Source organism: Callorhinus ursinus, unplaced genomic scaffold, assembly GCF_003265705.2.
Source record: "Callorhinus ursinus isolate GAN/ISIS: 27379988/994484 unplaced genomic scaffold, GSC_fseal_2.0 scaffold7, whole genome shotgun sequence".
Taxonomy (NCBI): Eukaryota; Metazoa; Chordata; class Mammalia; order Carnivora; family Otariidae; genus Callorhinus; species Callorhinus ursinus.
The window spans coordinates 51,510,551-51,533,115 of NW_027397069.1; the positions used below are offsets into that span (position 1 = coordinate 51,510,551).

The following is a 22,565-nucleotide window of genomic DNA, read 5'->3' on the forward strand; positions in this document are numbered from 1 at the left end:
AGTTATGGTTCTCAAACTTAATATGCACAAAATCACCCAGGTAGCTTGTGAAAATTGTAGATCACCAGACCTCACCACCAGAGAGTTTAAGTCGAGAATTCTAGGAGATGTGACCTGGGAAAATGCACTTAATATTCTGCACATGTTGTCTTAGGCCACACATTTAGAAACTCCGGCTTAAGAGAATGTAAGTACTTACATGGTCTATGAACCACAAGCAGAAAGCAGGAGAGATCCATTCTCTGGCATGGATGCCACAGTCGATCCATATGGCATTTTTGGCTGTTTGTTCTTTTCTAGAAACCTGTCCAAAGAAAACCCACAACAATAACAAGAAGCTTCAGGATAATACCTCCATTCATGTAGTGCTTATATTTAATTCTTGCAACAAATCTGTGAAACACACATTATTCTCTGCATTCCTTTGAGGGTTTTCAAGGGACATTAAAAGCTGGTGAGATTAAAAGATACTAGTTAAAGTCACATAGCTGGTGAGAATCAGGATTGACATTTGCACTCAGGACTTTCAGTTTAGAGCCCTCTTTGTTCTTCCACAATTGCTTAGTCATATCAGAGTTGCATGTGGAAGTGTAGAAATAAAGACCAGAGCACTAGCACTTTAGCTGTATCTTGACAATTCCGTGAGGTAAATAGGTATGTGTAGCATGGGCAGTTTCTGTAGGAGACTGGAACAAAGAAAGGTTTGGGGAGGGGAAGCCAGTGGTGCTGAAGATAAACTTGGACTCCCTCACTGTTTTCCCCAGGGTGCATACTTTTTACGTATAGACTATTTCCTCATTTCCCACAGAAAAAAAGCACACATTTAAGTTCACACAAACTTTTTACCACCAGTTGTGGGGACAGAGGCCTTGTTTTGACTCATTGTATGGGGAGCTAGTGCAAGCTGCCAATTCTGGAATAAGAACTCCTAATCTGTCCTCAGTGATAGACTTTGGTGCCTTCAGAAGTGTTCTCAAAAACACCTCCACACAAAATGAATCATGGTTCATTTGCTTTTAAAAATTAGTTTCAACACAATTAGGGTATGGAAGGGAGGGAGAAGAGTATTATAAAATTAAACAAATATGTGGAGTTGAAATTCCAAAACAAGAAAAGGAGAGAGTTCAATTTTTATTGCCATTCACCAGCACTCAGGGAAGTTTGTTCTTAACTAACCTGGAGCTAGTGATACTCCAGTAAGAAAGCAAGGGAGAAAATCAAAGGGCATTGGCTTCAAAGAGTAAAATAGTACACAGAGGAGAACTATGTGGCTGATTTAATTTACTCAATTTAAAAGAAAATCTTGAGTTATCTGGACTAGTTGCCTGACTCAATTTTCTGTCTAACAGTGCCAAGCAAACACTCTTGGTACCGGTCCTGACACTGGAAAGATGAAGGAACCCCAGAGACTCCCATCGTGTGCACGCTCTTGGTCAAGTAAGACTGGAACTAAGGCACGCAGGAAGCATGATCTTCTAATGTGTAAATCTGGGCCCCAGAAACACAAGTTCTGAAGAGCACATACATTATGGCCAAAAGCAAACGGCATGGGTAGGTAGACCACAAATGTGTGGATCCAATTAGATGCACCAACTCAGCCATCAAGAAGACCTGATGTTTCATCTACCTTGAGTTTGCACTGCAGGTTCTTGTCAAAACAAATGAAAACCCAGGAACCCCAAGTCGAAATCTTATCTTTGGCTGACTAAAGAGGCTCACCTCTCACAATTTAGATAGATAATGTTGGGAAACTATATGTAAATTAAATGTTATTAAGTCAAAGGTATTTTTCTGATGCTTACTTTTTCCCTAGAACTTCTTTCTAATTATTTGGGTGAGGGGCAGGGGGAACTGCTAAAAAAATGCAGAATTAGAAATTAACAGCAGGAATGAGTATGGTTTCATGGCTCCCCAAAATTCTTTCTTTGGCCATAGTCACAGACCTTTAGTAAGGCCAATTTATTCAACTAAAAATAAATAACCAAATGGACAGGGATTGGAACAGAAGCTATCATATCAGCCCTACTGCCAAGGCCCCCAACATTGCCCTGGTTCCTATCTTACCCTGGGTTTGATTGTTCAGCTCTTTCTTTGGTTCCAAAAATTACAGCAGTATCAGTGTTTGTCTAACAACAGGTTCCTCTTCGTTCTCTTCCCTGCCAGGTAAGCCAGTCAGAGGTGGTGGTGGTGGGAATAAATAAAGTACTGGAAAAATAATCCATATGGCTCCCCTCCTTTTATGAAGGTAGACACCAAAGCTCAGGGAGGTTAAATAGCTTATCTATGTCCCATAGACAGAGACAGAGTAAATTCTAAAAATAGGGTTTTCACTGTTACACCAACATTGCATTAGTAAAGGAAAGAATGTAAAGGTAATAACCAATCCCCAAATAGCTGGATATTAAAATTGAGGAACACTTGTAATACAAATATTTCCATAGCTCAAAGAAAAACAATCCAAGTTATAATAAGCAGCAGTGGAGAACTAATACATTCTCCAAAGCTGAGAGATCAGTGACTCTCCCCACAACACACCTTTAAAACATAAAGTGGGTACTTCTCGTATGAGGATCCAATGTGGATTTTTTCAACCATTTCAGGATAGTTCTTAGTTATGGCTTCCATCCAAAAGTAGATCTATCAAAAGAGAAACCAGCAGTCAGTCACAGAGCAAGTTCAAAGCATTTCCCTGGCCAAAGGAAGCAAACAATTTCTTCAGGGCAAGGCGATCCCTTTAAAACATTTGTATAAAGAAAAAATAAGGAACCAAAGCAAGTTGGGGCTCGGTGTTTCTTCTGCTGTTTAGGAAAATCAATAAAATTAAAGTTTTCAAAAGTATCAAGGTTTAGAGAAATAGTAGAAGAGTACTAAGAAACTTATGACAAAGTAGGAAAAGTTTAGAGTAGATCTCCTGAAAATTATTTTTAAAGGCTCATCACATCGAACCCCTGCCTCCGCGTGTGAAATCCTCTTTCCCATTCATTCCTGAGTTCACATTTCTATGGGACTTTTTTATTTTTTTTTTAATATTCACTTTTCAAGAGTAACCTAAGGAAGTCCTGGGCACTATCGTTGCACAGGATAAATAGCAGTGCCATTGTTTCCTACTAGAGACCTGTGTGCTCACAACAAGACGTGTAAAATGAGAGGAGGCAAAGGGGAGGACAATCTGGAGGGAGAACGTTTTCTCCGAGAAGTGTAATTCAGGACCATTCTCCTGGCTGGAAGTCTAGTGGTACCGGTGATTCTGTCAAGATTACAGTGGGAGGACAAAACGAAACCTCCTGGCCCTGACTTCAGGCTAGTGGCCACTTCAAAGCAGGGTTTGAATGATGGACGGAAGAGGTCTTGGCAGAATAGAGACAAGGGAGGAGAGAGAAAGGAGGGGGGTGCAACTCTAAGCTCCCCATCAATCAGCCAAGCGCATTGATTCTAGAAGGAGACTGAGTTCTGCTTTAACTAACTGGAAAGGAACAGATGCTTTTGAGGATTAAATAGAAAATTGATTCTTATTTCTTAAGTCTTAGATGTCTTAAAAACATGGATATGGTCCTTAACAGTTTCCGGGCACCTAGCCAAAGATGATAAAAATACTTATATTAAGCAATAGAGCAGCATACTCCTATGAAAGAGAAAAAGGTATCGAGGGATTTTTATTACTTGGAGCATACTATATAAAAAGAAAGTCCTCCAAAGAGTTTACCCTTTCAACTAACAAATATGGAGATATGGTTCTTAGAGTATTACATGAAAGCTCACACCAATCAACTGAGCCCCAGCATCTTTCTCAGGTTCCCTCTAGAAAAATTGGAACCTGTAAGAACTGATAGAAAAAAAAAATCAACTTTTTGATTAAAGTACAGGTGGTGCAAGAATAAAATACAGGTGGTGTTATTATTATTATTATTATTAGTTTAAATAGATTCCTCCCAAGGGGAATAAAATGCACTGGTTTACAGTGCACTAAATATAAGTGTATAAATTCCTTTAATTCAGTGAGATAACGTTGCCATTATTCAGTAAGAGTACAATCAGGGTAATGGTCCAAAGAGACATGATTAATTGGATTGTTAATTTTTTTGTAGCAGTTTCAGTAAAAAGGGCCCTATTTTTTATTTCCTGTTATTCCTTAGCATGCAGTATTACTACTAACAGTTAGAGATACTCTCAGCTGTGGACAAACAGCCTGCTTAGAAGCAGTTTACTAAATACGATGCAATCTTCTCAGGGCAGATATTTACAAGAGGGTAAGTTAACACCATATAATCAACCGAATCATGATTTTTTTTATCCTTTTCCACTAATTATGTTTCTTTAATAATATCCCATGGTTGAAATGGCAATGCTAATTAAATGAAAATAGTAATTTTGGAGAGAAATGTAATGGCTTACTTCATTTAGTGGGTGATACCGTTCATAGTATGAGGAGGAAGTCCGGGGGGTGACCGTGTCATTGAGAGTTTGCTGTTTGATAAGATCTTTCACTTCTTCCACCAAGATTCTGGGTACAAAACAGAGGGAGAGCTGATTTCCAAACAGGACTCATGGCCCATTGCAGGCACAACAGCAGGTGAGCATGGGAAAAAATCATGGAGAAATCTAACAAGCAAAAGTTCACCAAGGTGCAAACAATAACCCAGAACATTGTATTAAGCTGAAATTCACAAACCTTCTTGGGAGAGCCCACACAGGTGCTGGAGAGAAAGTGGCTTCTACATGGTATGTTTTCAGGGCCTCCAAAAATTCACCCTTTCCCCACCATTACCAACATTCCTTGATTGTGATTCATCAGTGTCTTTAATGTATGGATTAATGGACAACTTTCTTAAATCCAGAGTAACATTGTATTATTCTGTTTTCAGTTAAGGACCAAGGAGAAGCAGAAAGCCTTTTCTTTTTGTTTTTCATTGCGACAACCGTTGACCTATACCAGATGTTCTGCATAGCCAAAGATGATCAGACCTCTAGAGAAATAGAAGCACAGGGAAAGGGAAGGTACTGGAAAGTCATCTTGTTTAATTCTCTTCAGAAGTACCACCTTGTTAACTAGGCAAACATTTTAACTCAATTAAGCTGTTCCTTCACTTGGGATGAACAGTTTGAAAGTTAGCTATCATTTTAATATCATTTTCCTTTTTCTTTTTTTAAGGCCAACGGATAAAAGCCAAGGCTTTGACATCAGAAGAGTCTGAGTTCAACTCTTAGCTCTGCTATGTTCTATGTGGTATGATCTTGCAAAATTCCTTTGTGAATATGAAACATTTTTCCATCTGCATAATGAGGATAGTATCTATCTCACAGAGTTAAATAAGAGTTAAATGAAGCAATGTATATAAAGGCTCAGCACAGTCCCTGAAAGGCAGTAAACACCTATAACATATTATTAATAATTATTATAGCGGGGGCGCCTGGGTGGCTCAGTTGGATAAGCGACTGCCTTCGGCTCAGGTCATGATCCCAGGGTCCTGGGATCGAGCCCCGCATCAGGCTCCCTGCTCCCGTGGGAAGCCTGCTTCTCCCTCTCCCACTCCCCCTGCTTGTGTTCCCTCTCTCGCTATGTCCCTCTCTGTCAATTAAATAAATAAATAAAATATTAAAAAAATAATTATTATAGCGGCTTATCCAAAGGCTGCCCATTGATACACAGACTAGAGCATGGCCTCCAGGAAGTACTAGGGTAGCTGGTGGAAGACCCGCTCTTGGGCAGTGGATGCAGGAAGGAGACGTTGGACACAGGAGAATCCAAGAGGAAGGGACATGGAGTCTGAACAGAAATTGCCTCTGATACAGTGTTTCATTTAGGGCCAGACATTCAAGAATGTTCACTGACCTTGTGAAGCAAGGAAGGAAGCCAGATCCCTTTAGCACTGCTTTTTCAAGAAATACCACCAAACCTACTAAGGTGAATGACAATTTTGCTCCCCAGGTCTAGGCTCACAGTAGAACTACAAGAAGGAAGGAATAAGGAGGAACTCTAAGAGGCTCCTCAGATCGCTGAGTCTGAGGCATTTTCAGATAAGGGACCTAGGTCTTGAGAGATTAAGCCACTTGTCCAAGGTCACAGAGCTAGCCACTGGGGCCTTATCACCAGTCCACTTTGGAGATTTCCATGTTGCCATGTTCAACATAAGTGTTTATTTTTCCAGGAAGCAATTATACTGTCTGCTAGTAAAATGCATCATAGGTGCTTATAATGACTACTCAATAAATATTGAATGGTGCCTACCTGAATTGAATTGTACTGTCATGTAAATGGGCTTTCACATTGTTTACATCAGACTTATTCACAAAAAAATGGACTTCTTTCTGCTTCTTAATAAATTCAGCTGTTACTGGCTGCCAGAGAACAATCTGCATTTTCAAGGGGGAAAAAATGAAAACAAAAATGGTTGTTCGCATCATTCTCATCTGTAGTTAAAGCCATAAGAATGTGTCCATAGGAGAAATGAAAAAGACATTTCCTGGCCACTGGTAACCAGTCACCATTCACACACGTGGTAGTGTAAACATTTATCTTGCAGGGGGCTTGTTTTATTCTTCTCTGTAACCCCAGTTGCTAAAGAGGGCCTAGGACATATAGGGCACTCAATAAATATTTGGTGAGACAAGAATAAATGAGTGAATAAATACATTTTTGACCCAACTATAAAGCTGGCTGTGTATGTCAGATGTGTAAAGGAGAAATGCAATTCTGTCTAGAAAGTTAATTAAGCGTTGATTTTCTTTAATAAAAATTCCATGTCCTTGATATTATTATTATCCTGTCAGTATTCCTTTTCTTTAATCTAATTATGGACTTTGGGCAATGCCTTTCAATAATACTTACATTTTTTTCTATTTTACTGGGCTTTTTCCAAGCACTTTCTTACCCATTTCCTTTGACCGTTATAATTACACTTTGCTATGGGCTGGGCAGGTGTTATTATTTTCACTGTCATTATTTCATTGGAAATAATGAAGAAATTAATGCTCATAGCCAACTTGTCTAAAATCATACATGTAGGAAGTGGCAGAATAAGAACTCTGGTGCTTCCTCTGGTGGTATGTCCTCTGGCCGTGGTGTGGTGGCCATAAAAACGCACCACTCAGTTCTGTTGAGAGGAGCATAGTTGAGTGCCCTTCCCAGCCCCTGTACCTCTTGATCCACTGGAGACTGAGGCCAAGCTGCCCCAGGGCTGCAGCCAGCCACTGATTGAGCACCGAGGGCATACTCTTGCAGGCCCATTTCTGCAAGATCTGGGTTTCCTCTTCCAGGTAGCTTTGGTTTAAGGACGCGCCACTGGTCTAGCTAAACCTTCATCAGAACTACCCTAGAGAATCTCCATTTATGCACAAGGGTCAGAGCTGCGTCACGGTCTGAAAGTGCCCCCTACCGTCTCTAGCTTCCTCCTCTTCATCCATCACAAGCATTCCCCCCCTAGTCCATCCCTGGCATCTTTGTTTTTTTTTAAGATTTTATTTATTTATTTATTTATCTGAGAGATAGAGAGAGAGAGAGAGAGAGAGAGAGAGAGAGAGAGAGAGACAGAAAAGGAACACAAGCAGAGGAAGTATGAGAGGGAGAAGCAGGCTTCCTGCTGGGCAGGGAGCCTGGCGCGGGGCTCAATCCCAGGACCCTGGGATCATGACCTGAGCTGAAGGCAGACACTTAACGACTGAGCCACCCAGGCTCCCCTATCCCTGGCATCTTTAATCTGGTTTTGATGTCTGCTTCTTGGAGAACCTTAACTGACAAATAGGGAGACATCAATTTTCTACCATGACATTTTGTAACTCTTGTCAGCTTTCTACACCTTAAGCATTCTGGGGAGATGGGTCCCGGGCATGAAGATTTTAATAAATGTTCCCTTGTGGTTTGATACTTATTCCTTTTACAAACCATTGTTGTATAAACAAAGTTCTATTGGACTTCTGTTATCACAACATCTTTGTAAGTACACATTTTCATTCCCAAAGTACAATTATTATGAAATTGGCTGAAAAGCCAATAGCACAAATGAAGAAGTTTTGATTTTAGCAACCAGCAAAATCATGTGATGATGGGAAGGGGGAGACGGCTATAAGAAGAGGGGCTCAAGGGCGCCTGTGTGGCTCAGTTGGTTAAGGTCTGACTCTTGACTTTGGCTCAGGTCATGATCTTAGGGTCGTGAGATCGAGCCTTGCGTCATGCTCCTTGCTGGGCATGGAGCCTGCCTAAGATTCTCTCTCTCTCTCTTTTTCTGCCCCTCCCCCCTGCTCACTCTCTATTTCAAAATATACCAACTATATGTAATTCAGACAACGTATGAGAGAACATCGTACACAAAATTCACACCTAGTGAGGCTAACATACAGTTGATCCTTGAAGAATGTGGGGGTTAGGGGTGCCGACTCCCATGCAGTTGAAAATCTTCATATAACTTTTGATTTCCCCAAAATTTAACTACTAATAGCCCACTGTTAACTGGATCCTTACTGATAACATAAACAGTTGATGAACATGTATTTCATGTGTTGTATGTATTATATACTGTATTCTTATAATTAAACTAGGGAAAAGAAAATGTTATTAAGAAAATCATAAGGAAAATACATTTACAGTACTATACTGTATTTCTCAGAAAAAAAAAACCGATCTGGGTGTAAGTGGATCCCCACAGTTCAAATCAGTGTTATTCAAGGGTCACCTGTAAAGATAAATGAAGGAGAATTTACCTCGAATGTTGTAGTAAGATTCTGCAGAATCTGAACTTGCCTGGAGGTTCTAGGAAGAGCAGATAAAACCTGGCCACTGGGAAAAAAATAAAACAGAATTTTGATGTTAAATAAAAAGCGAAAATGAGATAAATTATACTGGGAGGGGCTTCTAGGTAATTGTGAAAAGGAAACAAACTTTAAATGGTAAAAGAGGATCTTGCTACAGACTAAGTGTTAAAAAGAGAACATGCACTTTCTCATTCTTTCTGCTCCTGAGCACCTGCCAAATCAATAACTCTGTTGAATGGGAGTACTTACTTCTTTCTTCTCCTTTGTGTGCGTGTGCATGCCTGGGTGGTTTTAATTTTAAAAATTAAATATTTGATGCATAAGGGAATATTTATATTCATATTCACTGATTACATTATAAGATGAATGTCTGGGAACCCATTATGCCACTTAAGAAATCCAACGTTATCGGATGTCCTTGAAGCTCCTTGTGTCCGCGTCCCCACTGTCTCCCTGCCACAGCCCCAAGGGTATCCACTACCTTAAATTTTCATTTTGCTCCTTCCCTTACTTTTCCCCAATAGTATGGATTCTTAAATACACGTTTGGATTCTTGAATGTGTAGATTCTTAAGATACGCTTAGATTTGCTTGATTTAACTCTATAAAAATGGTGTACTATATATATCCTTCTGTATCTTATTTTTCTCACTCAACATTTTATTTTCAAGTTTATCATCTGTGTTGAAAAATGTAGCCATGGTCCCCATGTGTTGGGATTTGTCTACAAGTGGAATTGCTATTTCTTGGGGGTGCACATATTTTAATTTCATAGAATAGTACCAAGTTATTTCTCAAACCTTTTACACCAGTTTCTATTTTCACCAGTAGTGGAAATGATTTCCTATAGCTCCTCCTCCTTGCTAACACTTGAAGCTGCCTGACTTTTTAATTTTTCCAATTGAATGGTTGAATTGAAATGGAATCTTTAATGTAATTTTAATTCTAATTTTCTGACTTACTAATGAAGAACAATTATTTCCATTCAATTATTTTTTGTAACAGTCAACTAGTAGAATTTCTTTTTATAATCTAGATACTAACACTTTGGCAGTTAAATGTATTGAAAATATCTTGTACCAGTTTGTTTCTCCTTTCTCTTTCTGTATCATGTATTTTTAGCCATCATTTCCTTCTAGGTTTGTGCTTTACTGTGTGTTAAGAACTCTTTCCCAATCCCTAGGTCTTAAAGGTATTCTCTTATATTTCTTTTGCCTTTCTTCTTTCTCTAATTTGAATTCCAGTATAGTTAACATACAGTGTTGTGTTAGTTTCAGGCATATAATACAATGATTCAACAATTCTACACATTACTCAGTGCTCATCATGATAAATGCACTCTTAATTCACTTCACCTCTTTCATCCATTCCCTCCCCCACCTCTGCTCTGATAACCATCAGTTTATTCTCTATATTTAAGAGTCTGTTTCTTGGTTTTTCTCTCTCTCTTTTCTTCCTTTGTTCATTTGCTTGTTTAGTTTCTACATATGAGTGAAACCTATGGTATTTGTCTTTCTGTTTGACTTACTTCACTTAGCATTATACTCTTTAGATCCATCCATGTTGTTGCAGATGGTAAGATTGTATTCTTTTTAATGGCTAAATAATATTCCATTGTATATATACACTATATCTTCTTTATCCATTTATCTGTTGAGGGACCCTTGGGCTGCTTCCATAATTTAGCTACTGTAAACAATGCTGCATAAACATAAGTGTGGGTACATCTTTTCGAATTAGTGTTTTGGTATTCTTTGGGTAAATACAGAGTGGAATTATTGGATCATATGATAATTTTAGTTTTAATTTTTTGAGGAACCTCTATACTGTTTTCCACAGTGGCATTCCCACCAATAGCACATGAGGGTTCCTTTTTTACCATATCCTCGCCAACACTTGTTGTTTTTTGTGTTTTTTGTTTTAACAACTCTGACAGGTGTGAGGTGGTATCTCACTGTGGTTTTGATTTGTATTTCCCTGTTGATGAGTGATGTTGAGCATCTTTTCATGTGTCTGTTGGCCACCTGTATGTCTTCTTTGGAGAAATGTCTGTTCATGTCTTATGCCCATTTTTAATTGGATTATTTGGGGGTTTCTTTGGGTTTCTATTTTTTTGATGTTGAGTTGTATAAGTTCTTTATATATTCCTGACAATAACCCTTTATCAGATATGTCATTTACAAATATCTTCTCCCATTCAGTAGGCTGTCTTTTAGTTTTGTCTTTTGTCTTTCTTATGTAAGTTTTTAAGTCTATGTGAAAATTATTTGTTTGTGTGCAGTGTAAAGAAGGACTTGAGTTCCTTTTTTTCTTCATAGTGTCATTTGTTAATCGTTAATACTTTCCTCAGGGATCAGCTATGCCAATTCTGTCAGGTATAAGTTTTCATACTCTTCAGCAGAGATAATGCTGGTTCATCATATCATTTTTTGTTTCTGGGGATACAGAAAAAATCTGCATTTCCCAGCCTTCCATGTGGTTGTGTTGAGACCATGTGCCTGAGTTCTTAACAACGGAAATGTGGGAGGGAGGGATGCGCCACAGTTAAGAGCATGTGGGAGTCTTTATGTGCCATGTGGTCTCTTACCCTGGGGCTAGAAGCAAAGAACCTCAAGGAGTTGCAATAGGGAAGGAGCCCAGATCTCCAAGTTGGAGGAGAGGACTAGGGAGAGCCAGATGGCTTCATTAATTGGTGATATGCGTGACAAAGAAACCTGTGTTGTGGCAAGTAAAGCTTTTTCAGGGTGCATTCCTTATACAGCATAATCAAGGATTACCCTTACTGATGTGGCGTGGTCTATTTCTTGGATCTCTTTTGAGTTCCATGGATTTATTTGTCTATCCTTGGGCTGATACCATTCATCCATGTGATTGTAGCTTCATATTAAATCTAACAACCTACAGGACAAGTTTCCTGTTTCCCCTCTCCCTTGTCTAGTTCTTTTTAGAGATTTTCTTGGTTTGACATTTTGCTTTTCCAAATAAATTTTAAAAATCAGAGAGGAAAAATGAAACAAGATGAAACCAGAGAGGGAGATAAACCATAAGAGACTCTTAATCTTAGGAAACAAACTGAGGGTTGCTGGAGGGGAAGGGGATGGGAGGATGGGAATGGGAGAATGGGTGATGGACACTGGGGAGGGTGTGTGTTGTGGTGAGCGCTGGGTGTTGTGTAAGACTGATGAATCACAGACCTGTACCCCGACACAAATAATACATTATATGTTAATTAATTGGATTTGAATTTTTTAAAAAATCAGCTTGTTATGTTCCATGAAAAATGTTTGGATTTTGATTAGTATTATTCTAAGTCAATAATTTGGGAGAATTGATATTCTACTGATTCGGGGTCTCCTTATCATTAATACAATAGATTTGCCTACCAGTTTAGGCATTCTTTAATAACCTTCGAAAAAATTTTATAATTTTATCCATAAAAATATTGCATATGTGCATTGATGCCTGTGATCTCTAGGTTTATTAAAGGCTAGGTTTATTTGGGCAGTATTAGAAAAAATACCAATTCGGGATACTCTCAAGAATTTTAATAGGTCCAAAACAAAGTTGGTGACCTAAAGGCTTGTTGGTGATGGGGAGTTTCTCCATGAACTTAGTGAAAAATGAGTTCTGTCCTCTCTTAGGAAAACTGGCAGCTCTCTCCAGCCTAATGTTTATTGTTTGTGTTCGTCCTGACTGTTCACCAAACAGCTAGTCATGGAGAGTGCAGGCAGGTCACGTCCCTCCAGAAATGGTTCGGGCATTGTGTATGGTTTGGTTTCTTTTACTTACCTGCTTGAACACTTGAATAAGCCATTCTCCAGTTTAAAAAATATATATATATATATATATATATTGCATATTTTTATTATATTTATTCTAGCAAATTTCTTTTTTCTTTCACAAATAGTCACTTTTAGTATTCCATCTCTTCATTCTTTCTTGTTGAGGCATAGAAATGAAATAAATTTTTAGATATTAATTTTCTATCCAGATCCCTTGGTAGTTTCAATCATTTTAATGTAGATATTTTGGGGGTTTTTTTCTTTGCAAGAAATCATTACAATTGTACCTACTAAATTTTGCTTCTTTCATTTCAAAGCTTGTAGAATATTTTTCTTGCCTGACTGTATTGACCAAGACCTGCAGTACAATGTTGAACAGAAGTGGAAATAAAATGCATGATGCATAATTTTCAAGAAAAATTTTATAATGTTTCACCATTAGAATGCTTGTGGCAGGGTTTTGTAGGTGCCTTTTTATCAGGGTAAAGAAGTTTCCTTCTACTCTTTGCTATGAGTTTTTATAAGGAATGGATGTGAATTTTATCATATGTTTTTATGAGATGAGCACAGTGTTTTCTAGTTTCATCTCTTAATGTGATGAATTACATCAATAGATTCTTTTTTCAGTAGACACCTGGTTTAATTTGTTTTCTCACCTTTGCTTTGTCATATTTCTTTCTATCTTATAATGCTTGCTGGGGCCGTAAGGGATGCTCAGCAATTCTTGCAAAGCCAAGGCAATAGATTAGTGTGAATCAACGTGGATTGACTTTATTTTTACATACCACCTAATCAGAAAGGAAAGAATTTCTTAAAAATTATTCTCATTCTTGCAGCTCTCTATCCATTTTGTAGGTGAGGGAGATTTGGATAAATAGAGAATGGAGACAGTGAGGTGAGGAATTGTAGATATATGTGGAATCTGTTAACAGCAATGGCATTCTCAAATTTCTAGTATGCCTTGAAGTAACGATTTTATTTACATTAACATTAAGCTATATTGGTGGCATTTGCCAGGGGAGCCCATTTTTTAACTTAAAGAAGTTTTTCTTTTATTTTTAGACAAATATTATCCTTGAAATGTGGGATAAATATTTTTTTTTAATCACAAAGAAAATGTTTTGCTCTTTCTTTATTTAAAGCTAATTTTAACAGGCGCCTGGGTGGCTCAGTTAGTTAAGTGTCTGCCTCGGGCTCAGGTCATGATCTTGGGGTCTTGGGACCGAGCCCCACCTCGGGCTCCCTGCTCAGCGGGGAGTCTGCTTCTCCCTCTCCTACTGCCCCTCTCCCCTGCTCATGCTGTCTCTCTTTCTCTCTCAAATAAATAAATAAAATCTTTTAAAAAATTAAAAAAATAAAACTAGTCTTAGACTTTAGGGCGCCTGGGTGGCTCAGTTGGTTGTGTCCGACTCTTGATTTCGTCTCAGGTCATGATCTCAGGGTCGTGGGATCCATCCCCACATCAGGGTCTGCACTGGTCATGAAGCCTGCTTGAGATTCTCTCTCTCCCTCTCTCAAAAACAAACGAAAAACAAAACTAAACTAATCTTAGATTTTGCTCTTAGTCAAGATGGAGAAAAAAGGACTAGGTTTACTCTCCTGCCAGAAATAAATAAAAAACTGGACTCTCTCTCTCTCTCTATATATATATATATATGTATATATATATATAATGCACTTAAAATTGAATATCAGCAACATGATGACTAGATACAACATTGTATCCTAGATTAGATCCTGAAACAGAAAAAGAACATTAGTGGAAAAACTGATGAAATCCAAATAAAGTCTGGAGTTTAGATAACAGTAACAGTGTTAGCAATGTTGGATTTTTAGTTTTGACAAACATAACATGGTAATGTAAGATGCTAACAGTAAGGGAAACTGAGTGAAGAGTCTTCAGGAACTCTCTGTAATATCTCGCAACTTTTCTGTAAATCTAAAATTATTCCAAATAAAATTTGTATTAAAAAATGTAACAAGAGCTCTGGAAGTGCAAAAGAGTTTATGACAACTTATGCTTGTCATTATTAGTGACGGCATTATGGAAGAGATGACTGGGTAAGTGAGAGTGTGGAAAGACCCTGTGGCAGGGTAACTAGCAAGCTGCTCCTTGTTGCCAAGTGTAGGATAGGATAGCAGCTAAACAGAAATTAATTGGAAAACTTACTTTCATCCTCCTCTAGAGACGGTTTTGAATGCCCATTGAGAAATCTGGTCTTTATCTTGTAGGCAGTTAGGAGTTAGGAAAAGGACATCACTTGTGATTTATAAGAATAACTTTGACAGCAGAGTGGAGGGTGGTTTTATTTTAGAAATCCTAATTAGAAGATTTAAATTCTGAAAATAAGTCTATGGAGACTTGATTTTCAGAAGAGGGAAAGACCGGCTCACAGAAAAAAGAGACTAGGAAATTTTATGTCAATCCCTGGTACAGTGTTAGTGTACATTATTCAACCAGTGCTTGAAGAAATATATTAAAGGGTAGGTACTGCAGGATCATTCATAGTAACCTGGAAACCACGTGAATGCTTCTCAGTAACAGAATTGTTGAATGATGGTAATGTCTGCACATTCTGGAATGTTTTGTAATCATTATAAAGAATGAGTTAGATTTATAACAGTTAACTTGCAGTAGATTTACATGACGTTCTAAGAGAAAGAAGCAAGATATGGAGAAGTCTATAAAATATCCCATTTTTGTGAAAAAATAAATTAGAAAGAAAAAAGAAAATTACATGTGTTAAAAGCCGGAGAAGAGTGATGAATGAATAAGCAGCACATAGTTAACATTGATTTGGATGGTGGGGGATGGCCATTGTTCGACTGGGTAGGTGAGAGAAGTGGTGGGAGGAAATAAGATTGTTTTTTAAAAGAAGGGACTCTAGAGTTCCAATAGAAGATCCGATATTCGACGAATATAAAATTATACAAGGGTGTATATAAATGTATAGAGAAACGCAGGAAAGAATGATCACCAAAATGTTAATGATGTTTTCTCAGGGTGATGAAATTTCAGTGTTTTTTCTCCCCAATTTTATGCCTTTCCATATTACTAATTAACCAAAAAGAACTCTTATTTTATTTAATGGGGGGGAAAACTATTAAAATGTTACTCTGCGAAAAAAACACTGCCAAGCTTCTTATACTGCTGATGACCCTTTTGCTAGAACATTCCTTGTTGTTTTTAAATGTTCTCTGAGCCCATCAGGGGAGTATAGTGGGTTTTCTAGTCTTTCATAGTATTTTCATTCTAGCATGTCCTGTTCTAAGAATTTTTTTTATTTTTTTCTTTCACCATCTGCCATAATAGCTCTGGCATTTCTAGTTCACTAAATGTAGGCCACTGTTTTCTCCAAGCTTCCAAAAAAACACCCTAGCAGCAATTAGCACCACCTCCCAAGGATCTAACTAGAATGTCAATACCTGTATCTTGGGTGAGTGTACCTCTTTAGAGATATAGTCCCTCTCCTTTATTAACATACTCAGCACTTGTGCCGCCAGAGTATGTCATGACTTAACCCTAGCTACCAGTTAGGAGGGTAGGGGGAGAGGTGGGAGTAGATTCTGAGGGCTGAAAGTAAGAGATGACATTACAGAACTGAGCTCTCTGATAGCAATGGGGGTGACGAAATCATTATACAATAGAAGCCAGGTGGCAGTGTTTAACCATCCTTGACAAGTTGGGCCCAGAAGAACATGATCCACAGAAAGCTATAGAGTTAGTTAAAAGAACATAGAGGGCACCTGGGTGGCTCAGATGGTTGGGTATCTGCCTTCGGCTCAGGTCATGATCCCAGGGTCCTGGGATGGAGTCCCGCATTGGGCTCTCTGCTCCTTGGGAGCCTGCTTCTCCCTCTGCTTCTCTCTCTCTCATGAATAAATAAATAAAATCTTTTTTTAAAAAAAAAAAGAACATAGAGTTCTCAGGGGCAAGATAAATGGCAGCCAACAAAAGCATTGCTCAATCTTTACAGTCGAGATAAATCAAGGATGAATATGAGAGAAGCTAAGGACAGCTATCCCAATCAAGAGTCACAATCCATTGCCCAGTTTCCAGATGTAGGTTCTTAGACTCAGTTCTTAGACCCAGAATTTCTTTCCTGAAGTGGGGAGGCAAGTCCCCCAAGGAAAGACCCTGCAAGATTATAGAAAGGGTATATGATCATTACTTCCTCCGTCTCTTCCCAAAGCAACCTATGAAAATGTACTCAGGAACTCTGCACACTGGAGAAAGGGGAATACTCAATCATTTTGAGGTCTTTTGGATGCAGGGTCCAAGCTGACATTGACACCTGGAGGTCTGGAATGCTAGTCTAGGTCCAGCTCTTGGTGGAGGCACTGGGTCTATGGACCCACCAATGATCATTTCCCTGGTCCCCAAATGTAAAACTGAGATGGACATACTTGGTAATTGGTAGAACCCCCACATCAGTTCCTTGCCTGTAAAGTAAGAGCTCTCATAGTGGGAAAAGCCAAAAGATGAAGCCCTCACCCTCAGCCAGGAGAAGGAAAAAAAATCCCAAACAAACCAAAGAAGCATTCTAGGGGAAATGGCAGATATTAGTGCCACCCTTAAAGACCTAAAGATGCAAGGGGGGTGGTTTCTACAAATCCACTTTAAATTCATTAGTCTGGCTTTCACAAAAACCAGACGGGCCCATAGTGGACAGCTAATAACTGAGCAAGATGGGGATACCAAGGCAGGCTCATTACTGAAAGATGGGGGGGCGCTCTTCAGATGGATGACATTAGCTCAAGAACCGTCTTATCAACTTTGCAAAAACTTTCTTAGAACTGCACTACAATCTAAGACCTTCCTTCCTTCTTTTTTTCCTCCACAGGGGTTAACTCAGCCCTGCAGTCTTATGTGTCTCCCAAGAGCCTCTTCTTGTCCCCTCCTCATTTCTTCCTTTCAAGCATTTTTCTCAAAACATCTCTTGTATGTCTAATTCCATCTTGGTGTCTGCTTCTTGGAGGACTAGGAAAGTGGGAAGAAAGTGTGGAGATCTTTGTATCACATTGTAACCCCTAACAGAGAGCACCCACCAAACAACAGGCACTAACTAACTGTGTAAACAAAATGATTAGGCAGTTGATGTCAGCCAGCCTCTGTCAACAGTCACTGCAGCGCTGGCACAAAGGGCACATGAACAGACTAGCCATGATGGTGAGGATGAAGTTTTGCGTGGCCCAACAGGTGGGTTCCTACTCACCAAGACTGATAGAGCAACTGTTGCTGCCAAATGTCCAACTTGACAGCAACAGAAACAAAAACCAAGCCCTTTAATCAGCACCATTCCACGAAGAGACCAAGCAACCGCTTTGGGAGAAATTGCCTACTTTGGTCCCCTTCCACTCTGGGTCTGGATTTGCCTCTTTTACCTGCAGGGTCTCAATTAATGTTACCATACCAGGACTTACATGGTGTTTGATTCACACAGGATCCCACCTAACACTGTATCCGATTAAGGGATCCACTTTACAACAAGGGAGGTGCAGAATGGGCACCTCCATGGGATCCACTGGACATATCACATACCATACCACCCAGAAGCAGCTAGCCTCATACAGCAATTAGAATGGATTATCTGAGGTGCTAGCTTGGAAAGGGGAAACATCTTCCAGGATGCAGTTTTAAATCAATAATCATTATATGGTGTGGTGTCTCCACAAGTTAGAATACATGGTTCCTGGAACCAAGCTGAAGTGGCTTTATTCACCTCCATTCCAGGTGAATTAGGGGAATTTGTACTTGCAATCTACAAATATGGCTCTATAAATTTAAAAGTTCTGGTTCCCAGGAGAGGAAAAACTCCCACCGGGGTCATGGCAAGAGTTTTATTAAACTGACTGCTGTTGCAGCTACCCAGTCATTTCAGTCTCCTTGTCCCAAAAGATTATCAGGAAGGAGAGGAGTTATGCTGGAAGGGCTAAGTGACCTTGATCATCAGGAGGATATTGAGGGCTGCACTCACACACAGTTATGCCGGCAGGGAAGAATACATTTGGTACGTAGATGATAAACTTAGGCATTCTGTAATATTCCCTCATCCAATTTTGATGTATACAGACAAATGCAACAGTCATGGCCCAAAAGGACATGGTGATTGGAGTCTCAGACCCTTGAAGGTCAAGGGGCTGGGTCATCTCACCAGGTAAGTCACCTAGACCATGGTAAGCCCTGGTGAAAGGGAAACAGAATGGATTGTAGAAAAGGAAAAAGATGAGTATTGGTTATTGTCTCAAGACTAGGTATAGCTGGGGTGGACTGCAGTTAATCCCACTCATGTTCCCCTTGTGTGTTTCCTCCAGCAAAAGAGAGCAACCAGAATCCAGAGGGGCTGCTCCCAAAGCTTATTTTGGAAGCAGACTGACCTGAGTGGCACAAGGGCTGGACTATAGGAGACTCCATGTTGTGCTGCACAGGTCCCCATGTAGGAATGAACTCTCATTTCCTCAGCTTCTGCAGGTGTTGGCTGTGGTCACTTGAGTCCCTTTCCAGGATTTTTCCTTGACTGAAGAAGGGCATGTTGCCAAGGTCATGCCCCCTCCCAGGTATAGTTCACCTCCAATGACTAATAAGTATGGGTTATATATTATATATGTGTATATATATATATATATATATATATATATATATATATACCCTTGCCCCAGCGTGGGACAACTTTGCATGGACAACTTAGCTTTAGGGATCCCAGGGCTTCATGTGACCGAGTCATTTTTCAGTTTCTCCTCATCCAGTTCTCTTTCCTTCATTCCTGCACAAATGTTGGTCCCAAGATCACTTTCCAGGAAACGTCCTACACGCAAATCTCTATCTCAGAGCCTGCTTCCTGGGGAAACTAACCCACAACAGATACAGGGGTCTACTATGTGGGATAAAACATGTGAAGTGCTCTATGAGTTTGTATTCTCTGTTATAAGAATACAAAGTCAGAAGTTATTGGGGGTTGAGGTCATCAGAGAATGGAGACACTTTGAGCTGGACTTCTGAGATGGGCAGGATCCGGTAAACATAGGGATATTAGACTGAGATAGGTAGAAGTTTGGCAGATGAATTGGAGACGAAATGGCATAAGTACTGACACGTAAGTGGAAAAGCGAAAGCAGAGCTCGAGGAATGGCAAGCCATCCGGGTGGGCAGGAATATGGGGCTTCTGTTGGGATATACCAGGAAATAAAACCAGGATGAATGGGCAGGATGGGATCGGACCACTGAGGGTCTTAAAAGCTGGGGTCAGGATTGTGGCCCTTATTTATAAGGTCGTTGGGCCCCATTTGGGGAATTTGAGCCAAAGAGTGAAAAACTCAAAGCTCTCTTTTGATGTGAAGTATAAAGAAGTGGGGGCTCATATAAGTAAATCATAATTTGAGAGTGAGCTCTCTAACAGCTTAAGCTAACAATGAAATGGGATGCCTTTTCCCCAGCAATGAGCTCTCCATTATTCAAACAGGCTACATTTCAATCCCACGTAAGGGAAGTGTTGTGTTGACTAGAAGATAAGGGCATTTTTCTAATGTATTTGACCAAAGTTAGTCAACAGAAAAGAGAAAAAAAGAAAAAGTAAAGGTAAAAAACGTGTTATCCCAATGGGCCTCTTTCTTAAGGAGAAAAAAATTTAAGGAAATATAGAAAAATAAATTGGGAAATGGAGGGGACTAAAATGATGAGGGTAAAACTGCACCATAAAGTATATTAATGTGTCCAGGTTCCAACTGTGGTGAGCCAGCCTCTTCCTGTCTCACCTGTTTGGCCCAAGTGCCAACACAATAGAATCAGGAAATGGGATGAGGGTCAGTCAGGTCACCTTATGCAGAACTTAACACAGTTTCTGAAAATCAGTTTCCTGACTCAATGTTCCCTTACTTCATCAGAAAGAGGCTCTGAAAGGTGGTCTGAGTGAAGAAAGGGAGAAGATTTGTGACAATATTTCTTTGGAGCAAGTTGTTGCCGTCTTGCTAGTACCCTTTCTCCCAAAGAGGATGAAATTTGGAGGTGTTACTTCCCTCATCTCCAACTAGTAGTGGGGACTTTCAAGGGGTAATGGGAAAGTCTGAACATGTTTCCTCAAGTGTAGAGACACAGGGACTGGGGCCTGGCTTGCTCCCAAGGAAGCTAAACATGCATGCGGCCGGTCTCCAGTTGGTTGGACAGTGATTAAAATCAAAAGAAGAAATACTTCATGGGCAAGTAGTTATAACTCAGATGCTGTCAGATAACGCCACCTACAGGGGCAGGAACATGGGGATGAAGGCAAGATTCCTAGGGGTGAAACATGGAGTCACAAACGGCCACCTAGTGAGAGATGCATCTGTCCCTGATCTGGAGAATTCCTCAGCAAAGAAATCTGAAAAATTCCTAAGAAGTTAAAACCCAAGAAAAGGGCAAATGAGAAAAAGAGTCAGGGGTGTGTATGGAGAGGGGGTGAGGAGTTGTTTTCCTATAAAAACTGACATTTGAATAATACCTTGAATGGACCCAATATTCTAGTTTCTAAATCGAGATTGTTTGCATGTTAACACGGCCCCAAAATTATCAGTTACTTAAGAGTGGACTAAAAAGTCAGAATTTGCACACTTTCCGTGTAGGGGCAGAGAAAGATTACTCCACCATATGGAACACAATGGGGCAAAGGGAGATGAGAAAATAAAGAAATGTTTTGATTGCATCTCTGAAGTGATACAGTTAGAGGATTTGACTGATAGCCAATTGAAGAGTAAAAAAAAAAAATAGTCTTGCACCAAATATCAAGTGAAAAGTGTAAGCACAGTGAAATAACAGGTCATTTTACACAAAAAATAAACTGAATTTCAAAGAGGACAAGTAAATTGTCCAAGGCTGCATAACTTATAAGTCGCAGCTCTGGGGCTATCTCCAGATCCCAAGATTTTAATACTTGACAACATTTCCTCTGTTGCTTCCCCTCTAAGAATATGATTATTTTCATCAAGCTCTGTCCCCTGCTATGGTTTACAGAAGAAGGTTCACATTTGCCATAGCTCTGCAAGATTATTTTTGAATTTGAAAAACTGGTGAGATGCCTCTGAACAATGGAACAGTGCTCAAGGCTGCAATTTTGTTTTATGCATTACAGTGTTTCAAGGCCACCAGTGCCCTGTTCTTTAAGATGAAAATAATATATCAGGGGGAGCTAAGTGAAAGAGAATAAACTGGTCTCTAGGTGGCAGATCGTGTATGAAGTTGACAGAAGGAACAAGTCCTGTGGTCTATTAATAATTCAGAAGCCCTCTCTCCTCAACCATTCTCCACTCTCCCAATTCTTTTTCCTTCTTTTCTTAGTACTTCCCCACCCCCACCCCTGCCCCTTCCCTGTTTCAAATAAATCGCCTCCACTGACAGGCTGCTCCTAGGTCATCAGAGCACAATACAATTAATGTCTCTGTTTACAGGGTTCTTGCTAGGATTTTATTTTTGCCCTTTATGGTGTTTGGCCTTTAAGAGCACGTGACCTCGGAGACATGTTTTGGTTTTTGTTTGTTTGTTTGGCTGCTTTTCTCTTTGGCATATGGTATTAATGCCTTTAAAACTTTTCTCGTTCTCGTTCCGGGGCATTTCGCTGATGAGATGTATCAAAAGGCACCTACAAATCAGCCAGTAAGAAATTGCCTGAATACAAAGTGTTATTAGGAAAATGATCACGACAAGAAAACAATAACAGAGAACAGCTTTAGGGAAAAGCCAGACTGTAAGCTCTTTTTAGAAGGGGTTGTATTCTTGCCCCCAGAAATAATCCATCAAAGTCTCTTGCCCTGAATGAAATTAGATTTCTGTTTTAGCTTCAGTAATAGGCTCTTCCTGGAAAAGCAGAGCCCAGAAACAGTTGGTAAAATATATATATATATATATACACATACATATATATATATATATATTTTTTTTTTTTTTACTCACAGAAAGAAGAGTTTGGAATGTTCTTTCTAGTGGAGGGATGAGAGAGAGGAATCAGATATGTATCTGCCCACAAAGCTGCAGCTCGCCCTTCCTCAATACACACGGACAATATTTTCAATA

At 39.5% G+C, this 22,565-nt stretch overlaps 1 protein-coding gene across 1 annotated transcript in view; it reads right to left on the reverse strand.

The window, feature by feature from the left end:
- The window catches only part of CPB2 (carboxypeptidase B2), a 49,165-nt gene that overhangs the window by 24,225 nt on the left and 2,375 nt on the right, over positions 1 to 22,565 (reverse strand). Inside the window, exons 2-6 of the mRNA XM_025874868.2 lie at positions 8,695 to 8,770; positions 6,227 to 6,351; positions 4,393 to 4,501; positions 2,536 to 2,637; positions 200 to 304 (exon numbers count right to left, since the gene is read on the reverse strand). Of these exons, the coding sequence (XP_025730653.1) occupies positions 200 to 304; positions 2,536 to 2,637; positions 4,393 to 4,501; positions 6,227 to 6,351; positions 8,695 to 8,770 (517 nt within the window). The remainder of the gene's footprint in view (positions 1 to 199; positions 305 to 2,535; positions 2,638 to 4,392; positions 4,502 to 6,226; positions 6,352 to 8,694; positions 8,771 to 22,565) is intronic.